Source organism: Geotrypetes seraphini, chromosome 8 (genome assembly GCF_902459505.1).
Source record: "Geotrypetes seraphini chromosome 8, aGeoSer1.1, whole genome shotgun sequence".
Taxonomy (NCBI): Eukaryota; Metazoa; Chordata; class Amphibia; order Gymnophiona; family Dermophiidae; genus Geotrypetes; species Geotrypetes seraphini.
The window spans coordinates 101,689,179-101,706,737 of NC_047091.1; the positions used below are offsets into that span (position 1 = coordinate 101,689,179).

Genomic DNA, 17,559 nt, shown 5'->3' on the forward strand with positions numbered 1-17,559 from the left:
CAGAGCCTTTTGAAAGGCATCTACAATCTCCCTACTTCTTTCCAATTCTGCAGATGTAACTTTTCAGTCTGCATCCGTCAGATTGAAATCACCCAACAGCAGCACCTCCTCTTTCTTTCTGAACTTTTGGATATCTGCAATTTGCTGCGACTGAGTCAGAGGTCTGTAGACTACACTCACATAGATAGAAGTTTCATCTTCTCTTTTCAGGGCGATCCATATCATTTCTTCCCTCTCCGCAGGTCTCCTGCATTTAAGTTGCTTGCATATTGATCTTTACATAGAGAGCTACTCCGCCACCTTTTTGGGCATCTCTGTTCTTCCTAAAAAGACTATATTCCAGTATGTTTGCATCCCAAACATGGGAGTCAGTGAACCATATGTCTGTGATAGCAACAAATCCAGGTCTGCTTCTAACATCAGGGCTTGCAGATCATGAACTTTGTTGCTTAGACTATGAGCGTTTGTAGTCATTGCTTTCCAGCTATCTTTCAGTGGTAAACTCATTTTTTGTATAGTTTTTTGTTTAGTTTCACTTCCTGTTGCATTGCTAAAAAGTGAGTTGCTAATATTGTTTACATTGCTATTTTTAAAGCCATCACACCTTCATACATACACCACCCTCACCTTCTAGTTTAAACGCCTAGAAATAGGGTTAACAGACATCTGGGAAAACCTGGACATGTCCTATTTTTAGAGGACTGTCCGGGTTCCCAGATGGACTTTCCAAAACCCGGCAGTTTGTCCAGGTTTTGGAAAGCCCTAAGCTCTGGCCGTGTCTGGAGGACCTTCAACAAGCATGCCCTCAGTTCTGTTTTCTTGAGTTTCACAATGCACTAGTGGAGCAAAGGAATTCTGTAGAAGTAATATCTGTGAAGGTGGATGTTTTTCTGTGTTACATTAGTGTGTGCAGACGCAACCTCATGCACATTCCTTGTGGATCTCTTGAAAATCTGACTAGCTGTGGGAGGTGTGGGAGTCCTTAGTTCTTATGGGAAGCATCTGTTCTTTATTACTGTCTGTAGATAAGTTATGTCATCAAATGCATTATCCAGCAAGTATTAAGACACTGCATTTATATTCATCGGTATAACAGAACAAGGATAGTGAACACCGCTGTCTGCATACGAGTGAGACCCTTATCTGGGTAACTCTCCGGATAGAGCCAAGACAGAATTTTTCAGTTCTATCTTTATCAGTGTAGCAGTCTGGATATTACTCATCACCAGATAACTTCTCACTCTGCTCAGGCACTGCCCCAGCAGTATCCAGAAAGTGCTGAGGTGGTCAGCAGGAATATTCAGTAACTCTGTCCAGATAGCGCTTTGAATATAGAGAGATAGCCAAGCAATGTTCCTTATAAGCTATACAGCTGTGCGACCGCATACCAACAGATAGGAGGCCACGCAGCAGAGTTGGCTAGCCGCGCAGCCAGCATGCCAACCTGTAGCTTCCATGTCCCACTGCCTCCATCTGCCGCTACAGCTGCTGCTGCTGACTTCCCCAAACCATCAGCAGTGGCAAAATAAAATGCAAACCAATGGACCACATTGCACTTATCTGCAGCTGCCGCCCCTGCCCCCTCAACTTCATTTTTTGTTCCAGGTTGAAGCCGGCAGACATGGATAAATGCTGTACAGCCCTGTGCTGTTTGTGTTTTGTTTTGCTCTTGCTGGTTTGTGGAAGCAGCAGTTGTGGCAGTGGGGGAAAGAACCATATGTTTTAAGGAAGTGGGGAGGACAGAGGGACACATTGGGTGGAAGTGGGAAGGTAGAGGGACACATACAGGAAGGAAGTGGGGAGGACTTGGGCACATACTGGAAGAAAGTGAGGAGGACAGAGGGGCACATTGGATGAAACTGAAGAGTATAGAGGAGCACATGCTGGAAGGAAGTGGGGAAGACAGGGGGCACATGCTGGATAGACATGGGGAGGAGAGAGGGCACATGCTGAATGGAAGGGAGGCATATGCTAGATGGATGTGGGGAGGAGAGGAGCAAATGATGGATGGAAGCAGAGAGGAGAGAGGGGCTTATGCCCATTGGAAGTAGGGAGGAGAGAGAGGGCAAACACTGAATGTTAGGGGGGAAGATAGAGGGGCCAGAGGCTGCAATTGTGTGGCTATAATATGACCTTTAACATACAATGTTACTGCCCCTCCTTTTCTTCCTACCCTGTCTTTCCTGAACAGATTATAGCCCAGTATATCTACATCCCAGTCATGGTTCTCCGTGAACCACATCTCCATGATCACCACTATCTCCAACTTATCTTCTTTCATCACAGCTTCTAAATCTAGAATCTTGTTTCCCATACTTCAGGCATTAGTATATACTGCTTTCAAGTGTTTTTGTATTACTTCATACTATGACTGGTATTGGATTTTGATTTAAATCGCACCTTTCTCGGTAAGGACTCAAGCAGTGGCGTAGTAAGGGTGAGTGGTGCCTCTCCCTCGCCATCTTCCCTATCCCCTCCCTGCCATGCACCACCCTTCCCTTTCCCCTTCCCTTTTTAACTTCTCCGGCGTGAGCAGCTTGCCCACGTCGGTATTGGCTCGCCCTTTGATGCCACTTCCTAGGCACGGATCACAAAAGTGACGTCAGAGAGAGCGCCGATGCCAACGTGGGCAGCAACCTCGTGCCAGGGAAGTAAAAAAGGTACGGAGGAAGGCAAGGGGTGTGTGCACCTGGCAAGGAGAGGAGGAGGGGTGCCATGCTCTTAGGAAGACTGTGTCCATGGCGGACCACACCCCCTCCCCTCCGCACCCCCCTTACTATGCCACTTGGCTCAAGGCAAATTACATTCAAGTACAGTAAGTATTTTCATGTCGCGGGAGGTTTATAATTTTTAAGTTTTATATTTGTGGCAATGCAGGGTTAAGTGACTTGTCCAAGATCTCAAGCAACATCAGTGGGATTTGAGCCCTGGCTTCCCTTGTTCTCCGCTTGCTGCTCTAAACATATTTGGTAACTCGTCAGCAAACTAAAGACTAGTGGAGCTGAAACCTTGTGGCCCTTTGGCAGTCTACCAAAAACATTGCTAGGTAAATTATTTTGTGGTTGTTAGTAACCTCAATTTCAGTTAGAGTACTACCGTGTTGCCCTGAAAATAAGACAGTGTCTTATATTAATTTTGGGTCCAAAAAATGCATTAGGGCTTATTTTCGGGGATGTCTTTTTTTCATATACAACAATCATCTCTTCCTTCCTCTCTTCTACCCCAATTCTTCCTCTTTCCTTTCTCTCTCCAACCCCCCATGTGCAGCATCTTTCCTTTCCTTTCTCCCATCCCCCTGTGCAGCAGAACTCCTCCGACCCTCTCATCTTAAGGCTGACATACCTGTGCTCCAAGGCCTCCAAAAACAGCAGTGGTAGCAGTGCTCAGTGATGCGGCAGAGGGAAGGCCCTGGTGAGGAAGGCTGTGAAGCAGCCCGTTCAGAGCGCTGCCACCACTGCTGCTTTAGGAGGCCTCGGAGCGGAAGTATGTCAGGTCTTACTGGGGTGGGAGGGGTTGCTGAATGGACAAGTCCGATTTTTTCAGCAAATCGGGCAGGGATGGAGTTAGGGAGTGTTGGGGACATTCGAAGGTTGATCTTAGCTAGGGCTTATTTTTGGGGTAGGGCTTATATTAGGAGCATCTTTTAAAATCATGCTAGGGCTTATTTTCAGGATAGGTCTTATTTTTAGGGAAACAGGATACTTACTGAACATTACTGTTCACGTGGCCAACAGAAAGATGCTATACTGGGGAACTAGGGCTGACTTATAGCCAAGTGTTCAAGTACTTGCATATATTTCCAGAATACTGCAAATGCGATTCTGTTCAATATGTTGTTTTTCTATACATTATTTTGATTTTTTTTTTTTTGGCACATAATTCCCTGGAGCGTATACAGTGTGCATAATACCATCAGTAATAGAAGTATTGCAAGAAGCAGCTGGTAGACAATGAAGGGGTTCTATTCTACTGTGTTCAAAATAATTTCTATTGTCCCTGTTTTAAGAGTGGTGCTCATACGAGAAGGGGGGTGGGTGAACAGTGTTCTTTTTAAGCTGCACTAAACATCCAATATCTGAATTTTACTCAGAGTAACTATAAACTACAGGTGAACAAGTAGGGAAAGTATTCAAAGTATGACTCGTGGAATTCTTTCCAACTTCCCTGCAAGTGTTTGTGTGCATGTCTGTGATGTATCTGAAGAAATACTCACAAGGCAAGGTAAAAGAAAATTTTTGCTCACGTCGACTCAGTCCTTTGCTCACGAAGAAAAATTTTTGCTTGCATCAACTTGGTCCTTAGAAGGAATATTGCAGCCAAGGCTAAACCATTATCCAGAGAATGGCTGACATTATTTGGATAAATGGCTTTGAAGACAAGGATTTCTTTCTCTCCACAGGGGGGCGGAGAAGATGAGAGGCAGCAACCAGGGTGGTCCACCCCCCAGGTCCTCTCTTACTATGCCACTGGACGGATCGAAAGCGTGTTTTGCATGTAGGCACCTAAATTAGACTTAGGCGCCGTTATTTAGGCCGTGAAAAAACATGAAAACTAAGGTTTTGATACCTACTGAAATCTAAGTCCAATTTAGGCAGAATGTGTATTTTTTCTATTTTTTAATTTTTTATCTAGGAAAGTTTGTAATAGATGTCCAGGGCAGTTTTTGGAGAGACCCCCCAGGAAAGAGACTTGGGAGTATGGTCGACAAGTCGATGAAGTTGTCTGCGCAATGTGCGACGGCAGCGAAAATGCTAGGAATGATTAAAAAGGGGATCCCGAACAGATTGGAGAAGGTTATCATGCCACTGTACCGGGCCATGGTACGCCCTCACCTGGAATACTGTGTCCAGCACTGGTCACCGTACATGAAGAAGGACACGGTACTACTTGAAAGGGTCCAAAGAAGAGCGACTAAAATGGTTAAGAGGTTGGAGGAGTTGCCGTATAGTGAGAGATTGGAGAAACTGGGCCTCTTCTCCCTTGAAAAGAGGAGACTGAGAGGGGACATGATCGAAACATTCAAGATAATGAAGGGAATAGACTTAGTAGATAAAGACAGGTTGTTCACACTCTTCAAGGTAGAGAGAACGAGAGGGCACTCTCTAAAGTTGAAAGGGGATAGATTCTGTGCAAACATAAGGAAGTTCTTCTTCACGCAGAGAGTGGTAGAAAACTGGAACGCTCTTCCGGAGTCTGTGTTAAGGGAAAACACCGTCCAGGGATTCAAGACAAGGTTGGACAAGTTCCTGCTGAATCAGAACGAACGCAGGTAGGGCTGGTCTCGGTTAGGGCACTGGTCTTTGACCTGGGGGCTGCCGCGTGATCGGACTGCTGGGCGCGATGGACCACTGGTCTGACCCAGCAGCGGGAATTCTTATATTCTTATGACACTCGTACAGAAAAGTGCTCAAATAGGAAAGTTTGAGTACCTAACTTAAGATTGACATGTGCTATGCATTGCGTTCCTTGGCACCTATATTTTAGGGGCTGTTTATAGAATCAGGCCTAGGTGTCTAACTGACAGTATTCAATAAAGTGCATATGGAAATAGACCATTGAGGTACCCAGTTATAGAATAACCCTCAAACGTTCCTATTTAATCACTTTTCTGTACAGATGTCTATTTCAAACTTTCCTAGATTAAAATTAAATAAATAAAAAATGCACATTCTAGCACAAAACCAGCTCCTAATAAAGGAAAATGGAAATATTAACTTCAAGTTGGAAATTTTGGAAAATATGATGAGAAGACAGAACTTAAGATTGATTAATTTTCCTAAATCATCTATTGTCTCCCCGTTAGATATATTTAAACGATATCTTCTGGAGGTTTTGAAAGTCCTACAAAATTATTTTCCGTACATTTCAAAAATTTACTATATTTCCTTGGGAAAGAAGAAAACTCCGGAAGACCAGCAAGAACCACAACTAGATGTATTGGACTTGACAAATATATTAGAAGCATCAGAGTTAGAACAGATTAGTGTTGCTACACTCTTGATTCAATTAGCCTTAGATTCAGATAGAGAGTGGCTATTAAAAATGTTTTTTTAAGTATAAAGTTGTTACATTTCTGAATCAAAAAGTTAGAATGTATCTAAGATATGTCCCGAATGACACAAAAAAAGAGGAAACAGTTTTTGCTTTTGAGATCCCAGGTTCTAAAGTTGGGAGCAGCATTTGAATTAAGATTTCCCTGTAGGTGTTTTGTAAGAACATAAGAGATGCTGCTGCTGGACCAGTGGTCCATCGCTCCCAGCAGTCCGCTCATTAAGTGGCCCTTTTGGTCAAAGACCATTGCCGCTACTGAGACTAGCCCTACCTGCGTATGTTCCAATTCAGCAGGAACTTGTCTAACTTTGTCTTGAATCCCTGGAGGGTGTTTTCCCCTATAACAGATTCCGGGAGAGCGTTCCAATTTTCCACCACTCTCTGGGTGAAGAAGAACTTCCTTGCGTTTGTACGGAATCTATTCCCTTTTAACTTTAGAGAGTGCCCTCTTGTTCTCTCTACCTTGGAGAGGGTGAACAACCTGTCCTTATCTACTAAGTCTATCCCCTTCAGTATCTTGAATGTTTCGATCATGTAATTTAAAGCCGTTAGATACATTTTCTTTGACTCTACACAGCTATCTAGATTTATTGTGGATAATGGGGTGGTGATAGCAAGTACCCCTACCAATAGACAAGAGTTACGCTCATAGTTAGGAATTCTGGGTCTTTTTCAGGCTGTCTTTCTTTATTCCTAAATTATGATGAAGTGATATGTTCTCCGATGTTGTAGAAACTCCTTCTCCAATGATTGTGGACTAAAGTACAGTGGAAATAGGAATATATTATTACTAGTCTTTAAGCCCATTACATTAACGGGTGCTAGAATAGATGTGTCTGTCTGTCTGTGTTTCTTTATCTCTCTCTCCTTGGCCGCTGTCTGTATCCTTCTGTCTCCCCCTCCCCCCCCTGAGCAAAGCTGTCTGGCCCCAGCACCCACCTCCCCCCCAAATGTCTCTCCATGGCCCTCTTCTGTCTTCCCCCCCAGAGCAAAGCTGTCTGTCCCCTTTCCCTATCTCTCCATGGCCCCTTCTGTCTCCCCCAGCACACCCCTCCTCCCCAAAGCAGCCCCCTTTCCCTCTCCCGCTGACTCTCTCTCTGTCTGTCTTTCTGTCTGTCTTTCTGTCCCTCTCCCTGCCCCTGTGTCTTTCTTTCTTTCTGTCTCCCTCCCTCCCGGTGTCTGTCTGTCATTTTTCCCCATTTCCCTGTGCAAAAGCATTTCCCTCCTATCCCCCCCCCCCTTTGCTGTGTAGAAGCAGTAGCAGCATTTTCCCCCACTCCCCCTTTCCCTTTTCTTACCTTCTCTTCCCTGCTCCGTTCAGCCCCTCCCCCTTCTTTTACTGGCGTTGTCGATCCGGCCTGCTCCTGACCCTCCCACCGCCGACAAACCTCGGGACTTCAGCCGTGTAGGCTGCACTTTAAACATGCTGCTTCGCGGCCTTCTACTGGCGATTTCCTCTGCCGCGTCTGTCTCCAATGATGTCATCAGAGATACGGCAGAGGAAATCGACAGAGAAGGGCGCGAAGCAGCGTGTTTATAGTGCTGCCTACGCCGCTGGAGCCGGGAGCCGACGGAGAGGGCAGGGGGTGCTAGCGGCCGGCAGCCGCCGCTCCGCAGGTGGAGAGCAGGGAAGGACGCGTATGCCACTTGTCTTGCCTCGCGTAAGCCGCGCATGCGCACTTCCTATGTGTGCTACAGCTCACGGATAACGGACGCACGCATAGGAAGTGCGCATGCGCGGCTTACCGTTTTATTATATTAGATTTTGTTCCTTTACTTTTCTTTTTCCTATACTATGGGCTCCTTTTACAAAGGCGTGCTAGGGCTTTAACGCATGGAATAGCGCCCACTACATTGCTGCGTGCTCTAAACCTTAACGCCAGCATTGACTTGGCATTAGTTCTAGAAGCATAGCGCGTGGTGTAGCGTGCGGTAATTTCCTACGTGCGCTAAAAACGCTAGCGCACCTTAGTAAAAGGAGCCCTATATTAGAAATGTATAACTATGGATACTGTTGTTTTCAATATGATTGTGTGTACCATAAAAACCTGATATTCAATAAAGAATAAATTACAAAAAAAATATATATATATACACATTCTGTGCAAAACTGCAGTCTTTTAGCCAGGCAAATTTTGAAAATAGCGTGAACTTGGCCAAGCCACACCCTACATCTGTCTGTGTTTTTCACTGATATGTGATGATATTTGCTTTCTGCATCTCCTTTCTTTGCTTTGAAAATTTGAGTGGAGTCTGTGCAGCCGCAGAAGTGGATTTCTGAAGTATTAGCCTCTCCTCTCATTTGGATATGTAAAAATCTCTCTCAATGAAGCTTACCATTAATATGTGCTGTGCTGTCCTTTTTTTATTGTTGTAGATCCGATGGGAAAAGAACATTACGTTAGGCGAACCTCCTGGGTTTTTGCACTCATGGTGGTGGTAAGTAACCTGGTTTGTTTACTTGAGTATTAGGCACTTTCGAAGGGGCCAAACTGTTCCGTAATGGAGCGCTTAGGCAGTAATAAATAAAACGTAGGATGAACCCCCAAAAGATACTTATGTCAAGTTGTAGAAAAATAGTCAGGCACTTTATAAGAGGTTCAGAGAATGCTGAGCTGGCTGAAGATACATGTGAATGCAGTGAGTGCACCAAAGTGATGGTGCATTTGTAGAGTTCAGGGTCATACCCTTGTATGTTCATGCTGTGACGTACATATCATAATAGGGAAGAAGCAAGTCTTCCTCAAAAAAAGAAAATGTGCCTGGGAAATCCACCTGTGCTGGGTTAGAGGCAAACACATTTCCACCACCACACTTCCAGGCTTCAGACCTCAACGGTTGTGTGATTTTTGAGCAGGTGTGCATGTATACATGTGCCAAGGTATATGTATATTACTCAGTGGTGTAGCAAGGGGGAGGGCAGACCAACTCAGGTGCCAACTTTACAGGGGCGCCAGCGCCTCATCCCTTCTCTTCCCCCCCCCCCACTGGGGATGGGATGGGTTGAGTCTCTGAGGGGCATCCCTTATGCCACTACCTCTTCAAATCATCGCCAGCAGTGAGCAAGCTGTCCTATACGCTGCTTTTGCTGGCCTCGTCCCTCACTCTGACATCACTTCCTGTTTGTGGGGCCAGGAAGTGGCATCAGAAAGAAGGTTCAGCTGGTGTGAGCAGTGGGTATTGCAGCCTGCTCACTGCTGGTGAAGACGTGAAGAAGGGGAAGGAGACATGGCCATATTGGGACAGTGGGGAAGAGTGCATTGGGGGGCACATAAGGTGGCGATGCTGAGCGCCTCAACCTCAACTTCCCTCACTAAGCCACTGGTATTACTTTTATTAAAAAAAAACCATGAAGTCCGATATTCAGCTAGTGGCAATCAGCATTTTGCTGATTGCTGCCGGCATTGAAATTCAATTCCAGACAGAGAACAGAGAAAGGGAGTCCAAAAGTCCAACCAACAGCAACAACACCCACAAAGGTGAAACTGCCTCCAAAACCGAAATAAAACTTGTACTTTATTGTGAGTCATACGTCTTGTCCATATTTTACACAATAAAGTACAAGTTTTATTCCAGTTCCGGAGGAAGTTTCACCTTTGTGGGTGTTGTTGTTAATTCAATTCCAGGCCATGTCCAGGCAGCAGCACCAGCATTGGCATTGAATTTCTGGGGCTGGAGATACCATAGCCAGTTAAGTGTGATATTCAGCACTTAACCAGCTATGAGTTACTGCATAAACGCTGGCCTTTACAAAGCCGCGGTAGAGGTTTTTTTTTAACCATGGGTTGGAGAGCTAAATGCTCTGACGCTCACAGAATTTCTATGAGCATCGGAGCATTTACCTCTCTGGCCTGTGGTAGAGACTTCTACCGCGGCTTTGTAAAAAGAGCCCAAAGATAGGACTGGCCTGGATGGTTGTCTGAATATTGGCCCCAGAACTGCCTCCAAAATAGCTGGTTTTCAGTTTGGTGCTAACTGGTTATTTTCAATGACACTAACCAGTTATGTGCCACTGGTTAAGTCCCTCTGAAAATGAGTGATTAGCTCCAAACAGGTTATTTAACTGGCTAGGAGTTGTTTCTATCTGGTTAAATCACTTTGAACATCAATATTGTGGTATACATGTTTAGTTAGAAGGATCACTCAAAACATGTCTTCTTTCCAAATATGCAAATCTTTGCATTTTGCAGATGTGCCCTTGTAAAATCACTGATTGCACATATTATTTCTGATTATCCATCTAACCAGTACCTAAGGTTTATATATTTACTTTCTCTATGGCTCGAATTAGGGTGCATGCCTACTGGGCTCTGGAGGGAATTGCAGTCTGTACTCCCTTCCCTCCATCTACTCCCACCCTCATCCATGGAACCATTGCTGTGACGATTGGATTGGATGGATAAAAAATTCCTAAGTAACCACAAATGAAGCAGCGGCATAGCTATGAGTGGGCCTGGATAGGCACAGGCCCACTCAATTACATTACATTACATTACATTAGTGATTTCTATTCCGCTTGTACCTTGCGGTTCAAAGCGGATTACATAAGAAGAAGCTGGACATTTCCAGGAGGGTACGTGACATTTAGGGTAAGACATAGTTACAGAATGAGTATAGACTAGGTAACATTGGATGAGAGCAGTTATATTACTTTACATATCAAATCTTTTTCCAGGCGTTGGTAGGTAATATGAATCGGTAGGAAGAATTAGGTTTTTTATTTTTTTTTTAATTTTTAATTTTTTGTTTTTTTTTCAGTTGAGGATATGGTGTCAGGGACTGGGTAACCTGGTCGGTGTATGTGGAAGAGGAGATTAGGTGTTTTGAATATGCTTTTTGAAAAGTAGCGTTTTGAGTTCTTTGCGGAATGCTTTGAAGTCAGATGTTGAGGTTAATAATCTGGTTATGGAGGGTTCGAGTTTTGCTGCATGCGTTGCTATGAGGTTATCGTAAAGCTTTTTACGATGAGTGCCGTTGAGTGGTGGGTATGAGAATGGTGTCAGTGTTCTTCTTATTCTGGGTGGAAGGTTTCGGTGTAGGCGATCGATTAGATAGGCAGGTGCTGTACCGTTGAGTACTTTGAAGATTAGACAGTATAGTTTGAATTGGATTCTGGCTCTGATCGGTAGCCAATGTGAGTCTAGGTAGGCGTTAGTTATGTGGTCATATTTTCCGAGGGAATAGATTAGTCTGAGAGCCGTGTTCTGAATGGTCTGTAGTTTTTTGATCATTTTTGTAGGACATGGTAGATATAGGATATTGCAGTAGTCCACAAGTCCTAGTACCAGGGATTGAACAATGATCCTGTAGTGTTCTTTGTCGAAGAATTTCCTTATTTTTCGTAAGTTGCGCATTGTGAAGAATGCTTTTTGGGTAGTTTTGTTGATTTGAGTCTGCATAGTGCAGCATCTATCTATTAGCACTCCCAGGATTTTGAGGGAGGTCTGGATTGGGTATTTGGTAGTTTTGATTTCCAGGTCTGTTATGGATGGGATTTTGTCCGTTTCAAGCATTAAGAATTTGGTTGCAAATCCTGACTCAGGCCTACCCAGTGGCAGCACTTCACTCCCCTCTCTCCTTCTCCTACCTCTTGCTTGTGAAGACACAGAAAGTGACATCATCAAAGGCAGAACATGGCAGAGGGAAGCCTGTGGGGCCGGCACAGGCAGTGAAGATGAATCATTGTGGCTGCTGAGATGTCATTTAGTTACACCATGGAGGGATGGGGGGAATTTCAGAGAGTGGAGTGGGCTGCTAGGGAAGGACAGAGAAATGTGAGCTAAAGGGAGGTGTGAAAGGACCCACCCAAAATAGTAGGTTTGTCTACTTCACTGAAATGAAACCTCATATCTCCAGTGGAGAGTGGCTCTGACCTTTTATTTATTTAAAAAATTTCTATACCGTTTAAACCTAAATGGTTTACATAATTTTATATACATAATTCTATAAAACAAGTAAGATCAGACAAACATGAACAAATAATCCTCAGAAAATCAACTGTAAGAAGAATGAGAGCCAAAAAAGGCTTAAACAAAGAATCATGGGAAAATTCTTCAAAAAGCAGCAGTCATAAAGGATCAGTATTTAGAAAAAGGCATTTAAATAACTGCGTTTTAAGTAATTTCCTAAAATTGCCCTTTTCACAACATTTTCATAATTGACTCACATATGTGGCCACTTATGTGAAAATAAATTTATAAAATTACCTGCACAGAGTGCATGGACATATTCATACCTGCCCTAGTGGTGTAGTGTGAGAGCCTTTCTAGGTTCTTGGGGATAATTGTACAGGCATATCTTATCTTCATACAGGTACAAGATTTTTGACATTTTTAAAGGCACTCTTTATAAAATTATTCCTTCTTGATCAGCTTTTGGGAAGTAATGTTTCTTCAGGTCAGAATAGAATGAGCAAAAGATGACATTCCACTTCATGTTCTCTGTAATGAATAATATTTAGTATGTTAGAAGAGGTAGATGAAGAAACTCCCCTTCTGCTCAGTGTCTTCGTCATATGAGTGACTGCAGGATCCAGACCAGAGCACTTTGCAGCCTGATATATTCCAGTGTCTCATGCCATTCTTTTCCTTCTCAGTTTCTATTAGATTTCTTTTTGCTAATTTTTCTTTCAGATTGGGTGGTTGGTGGTATTATCTGTTTCACAAGCTGATCCTCAAAAAATACCACCAACAGGAAGGCCAGATCACATGGGGAATAGTGTGTCTATAAATCTGTGCAGAATGCTCAGAGGGCTTTAGCATGGGAAATAGAGAATGGCACGGGGACAAATTTTCCTCGTCTCTGCAGGAACTCAATTTCCCCATCTCGTCCCTGTGAGTTTTGTCGCTGTCTCTGCCCCTTTTGAATTCAGACACAGTCTCTGTCTCCACCACTTCTTCCGGGAGAATGTTCCATGCATCTAGCACCCTTTCCTCAGATTACTCCTGAGCCTATCACCTCTTAACTTCATCCTATACCCTCTTATTGCAGAGCTTCCTTTCAAATGAAAGAGACTCAGCTCATGCGCATTTATATTACGTACGTATTTAAACATCTCTATCATATCTCCCCTCTCCTGCCTTTTCTCCAAAGTATACAGGTTGAGATTCTTAAGTCTGTCCCCATATGCCTTATCATGAAGACCACACATCATTTTATTAGCCTTCCTCTGGACCGACTCCATCCTTTTTATATCTTTTTGAAGGTGCGGCCTCCAGAATCTCTCAGAGAGAGGAAGAGATAATGGTTACTGCGGATAGGCAGACTGGATGGGCCATTTGGCCTTTATCTGCCGTCATGTTTCTATGTTTTGATTATAAAGTTATGATTAAAATATATTGTCCTTTTTCTTTGATATTTCTGGGCCATAGACCGTAAAGTCCACCCGGTACAGTTCCTTAGGTTCTAAGCACTGGAGTTGCAATCAAAGCTCACTCCAGCCTATCCAACCATCTCATCGTTTGTGGGATACAGACTGTAAAGTCTGCCCAGTAATGTCCTCCCCAGCCCATCCTAAATGAATCACCATATACGGGACACAGACTGAGCAAGTCTGCCAGCCTTAGTTCTTCAATTTATACCATTAATTTTCTAATCAGAGATCCTCTGTGTTTATCCCACACTTTTTTGAATTCTGTCACCGTTTTCCTCTCTACCACCTCCCTCGGGAGAGCATTCCGGGCATCGACCACCTTCTCCATGAAAAAGAATTTTTGTAACATTACTCCTAAATCTACAGCTGTTTGTGTTGTGCGCTATTCAAAAATCTTTACAATCCAAAATAATATTGCCCAACCCTTATATTGTACTCTTACATATCTAGTTACTTGGATCTTCAGAAGCTTGTGCAGTAATCTCTCATCTCTTTTCCATATAGAGAAACTGCAGTCAAATCGTCATTGATCTATTTCATTCATCCTACCCTCTTAATTATATTTTCTATTCTATGTCCCAGATTTTTCTATCTGTTCTAGTTCGTTCCAAATTAAATTCTTGAATGTTCTAATTATTGGGTTCATAGTATCTGATGGTATCCAGGTAGATTTTGGTTTAACTACTGGTCTATCCATATAATTGATAGATTTTCACTAAAATATGCTTTTAAGTTGTATTTTCCTTGTAAATTGAAGGAAGCAGACTTGCATTTTTAAGTTGTCATAGGGTGTCACAGGTACAAAACTTAATCCTAACTGTAACATTTGAATTTGATCTCTTGTAAAGTCACAGTTGGATAAATTTATAACCGCTAGTTGTTTCGAGTGTTTGTCCCTACTGTATTGACATTCCAGCTCCTGCCTCTTTCCTCCTCTTGACCGACCTCTGCCTGTCTCTTGTCTCACAGATAAAAAATCTTCTTTCTGTCGTGTCAAAACATTCTCACTCCTACTCTCTTCAATGCTACCCTCTGATTCTGTGGAGGTGTTGTCAAAAGCTACTTTATTTGTTCCACTGGTCCTTGTTCTTTTTGCCCAGGAGTAAACTTGATCCGTCTGATAATTTCTCTCGTCTCTACGAAATTTTAAAATTTTCATCTGTCTCAGTGATTATCAAAAAGTAATAATCATTTGTCTCAGTTCTCCCATCTGTTTGTCATATTCCTCAATATTAAATTTTTCATTCACATCTTTCTCCAAAGTTGTTACTTTTGCCTGTAATTCTGTCTCCATTCTTCCAGTAGTCTCCACAATTAGCACCATTAAATCATGACTGAATCGATTTAAAATTATGGTCTATTTGTCCAGGAAACTCTTATCAAAAGTAAAGATCTTCAGTTCTTTCATCACTCGTAATCCTCTTGGGATCATAGATTTTTTCAAATACTGTACCAAGGTACTCCCATATAAGTCTGCTCTAGTAAGACGTTTGTGGGCTTGTTGTAATTCATTCCATAAGTCATGTGATGTCACATTCTCATTATCTTCCAGAAATGCTGGTCTTTGTAGTATCTGTAAACCTGCTTTTCCGTATATCTTCCAAATTCAGTTATTCTCTACCATTTTCCACTCTCAAAAAGTCCCACGTTGTGGCTATATGATTTCTTGGTGACACTTTTTAACAAATACAATCCAAAACATTATTGTACACTCTTATATTGTACTCATATATCTAGTTACTTGAATCTTCGGAAGCTTGTGCAGTAATCTCATCTCATTTCCGTATAGAAAAGAGATAATAAATGAGTTAAATTTCATAAGTCAGTGGTATATTAATGGCGAGTATAAAGGTAGTGAAAAAAGATCAATGGAAAGCTATGTAGAATAGCGACCAATTAGAAAATACACTTTCGATGACATCACAATGACGATTCAATAAATGAGTTAAAAGAAACGCCGCCACCATTTTGTCAAAATAACGGATAGACTTGATGGTGGAATATGGTGTAAATTGGTATGGATCATTATAGAATAAGTTCTTATGTAGGAGTTTAGAATTATTTTTGGTGAAATTTTGCTGACAGTGTAGTAATATGATTCTTTTGTTGTAGGGGACAGCCTTGAAACAGCCTAATGTCGAAACATGTCGGCAAGAGTCCCCAGCCGACAGTGAGTCTAAAGGAAGATAAGTACTTATGTTTAAACTTGGAAAAGTGAAATTTTAAAGTGAAATGATAATTTAAAAGTGAAATAATTAATAAAATAGAATAGAAAATATAATTAGGAGAATAGGGTGCATGAAATGGATCAATGACGATTTGACTGCAGTTTCTCTATGGAAAAGAGATGAGAGATTACCACATAAGCTACCAAAGATCCAAATACTACTACTACTTATCACTTATATAGCGCTGAAAGGCGTACGCAGCGCTGTACATTTTGACATTTATAGATGGTCCCTGCTCTGAAGTGCTTACAATCTAACTTGGACAGACAGACATGACATATAGGGTTGGGGATGCAGAACCCAAGATGAGAGGAGTTAGGAGTCGAAGTAACTAGATATATACGAGTAAAAATATAAGGGTTGCACAATATTATTTTGGATTGCATTTGTTATAAAGTACCACAACTTGGGACTTATTCAAAAATCTTTGCCATGAAAAGTTTGGCATTTTGTAATGCCCACAGCAGTGCCCATGATATGTTGAGAAATATAATTGAAGCAGAAGTAGTTGTGGGTTGGGATGAATTTGATTCATTTTTTTACAGTGTGTCATGTGCATTGGTGGTAAATGCCTTTAGAAATGTGTGGCATGCACTTCTGTCATCTGTATGGGGAATGCTGCTGTAGAGTGATTCTGTCTCCCTTGTGACCCGGAGCGTGTCAGGCAGTAGCTACTTGATGTTCTGTATGTTGCTCAGAAAGTCCGTGGTGTCTCATATGCAGCTGTTTGTGTTGTGTGCTAATCTCCTCTCTAAGTCTACGTATTTCCTCTGTGAGTGTGCTAGTATACAATACAGTAAAACCTTGGTATGCAAGCATAATTCGTTCTGGAAACATGCTTGTAATCCCCATAAGAAACAATGGAAACTCAGATGATTCGTTCTACAACCCAAAAACTTTAATAGAAAAATACTGTACTGTAGTACGTACTTGTATTGCAAGACCTCGCAGCATCAGAGAGAGACGAACCATTAGCTCAATTGTGATGTGCGTATACAGTATACAGGGGCAGCAGAGGAAAACACTGCATCACTCTTGACCGGGGCCACACAAAATATTTCATGGGACCACATGCGGCCCTTGGGCCGCAGGTTGGACACTCCTGGACTAAAACATTGAATAAATAAATAAAATATTCAGTGGCTGAATGTCTGCCTGATTCTGTGATATAGGTAGATTTAGAACAGCACTTTCCCTGGATTCAATTCAAATTAGGGCTGATTATTTATAAATTTTTGTATGGTGAAACACTTTATTATATGATGGAATTAGTTTGTTTATTATTAGGTCACAAGTCCAATGGACTAAGAGAACAATTATTGTTGGGATTTCCTATTATGAAAACTGTCAAATCTGCGAAATATGGGTCTTCTTCTTTCTCTTACCAATCAGCTTCTTTTTAGAACACGTTACCGTTACATATTCAAAAGATCAAGAACTATACGGTTGCTTAAAACTTGTTTTTTTCTTTCTGACAATTTCCCTCTTGCCCCGGCCAACCGCGGCACCCCCGACGATATCGGGGCAAGAGGGAGCCCAAGCCCTCTTGCCCCGCCGATTAACATTGGGCTAGGAGAGAGCCCAAGCTCTCCTGGCCCCAGCACCCCCCCCCCCCCCCCCGCGTCTCGATCGGGCCAGGAGGGAAACTGCCGTGACCCGCGGCAGGAAAGATAGGGCATCTCTCCTGCCGCGGGTCACGGCAGTTCGGGTAGAGGAGTGATGGCATCGCGGTAGGGGAGATGAGGCATCTCTCTTGCCGCGATGGTTGCGGTGGGTAGGTTGCTGGGCCGCTGAACTGATGGCGCCAGCGGCCATCAGCTCAGCGGCCCCTTTTTCGGCACTTAGACCTGGTTTGACTACGTCTAAGTCAAAAAGGTCTAAGTGCCGACTAGGCAACCTGTAAATGTT

General features: G+C 42.8%; 1 protein-coding gene across 6 annotated transcripts in view; it reads left to right on the forward strand.

Annotated features, from left to right (window-relative positions):
- SSBP4 (single stranded DNA binding protein 4) overlaps positions 1 to 17,559 on the forward strand; it is a 589,526-nt gene that overhangs the window by 167,115 nt on the left and 404,852 nt on the right. For 5 of the 6 annotated variants that reach the window (XM_033955056.1, XM_033955052.1, XM_033955053.1 and 2 more), the window contains one exon: positions 8,429 to 8,490. In XM_033955056.1, coding sequence (XP_033810947.1) covers positions 8,429 to 8,490 — 62 coding nt within the window. Of the gene's footprint in view, positions 1 to 8,428; positions 8,491 to 15,535; positions 15,594 to 17,559 lie in introns of all 6 variants that reach the window. The other variant, XM_033955057.1, reaches the window with a different exon arrangement.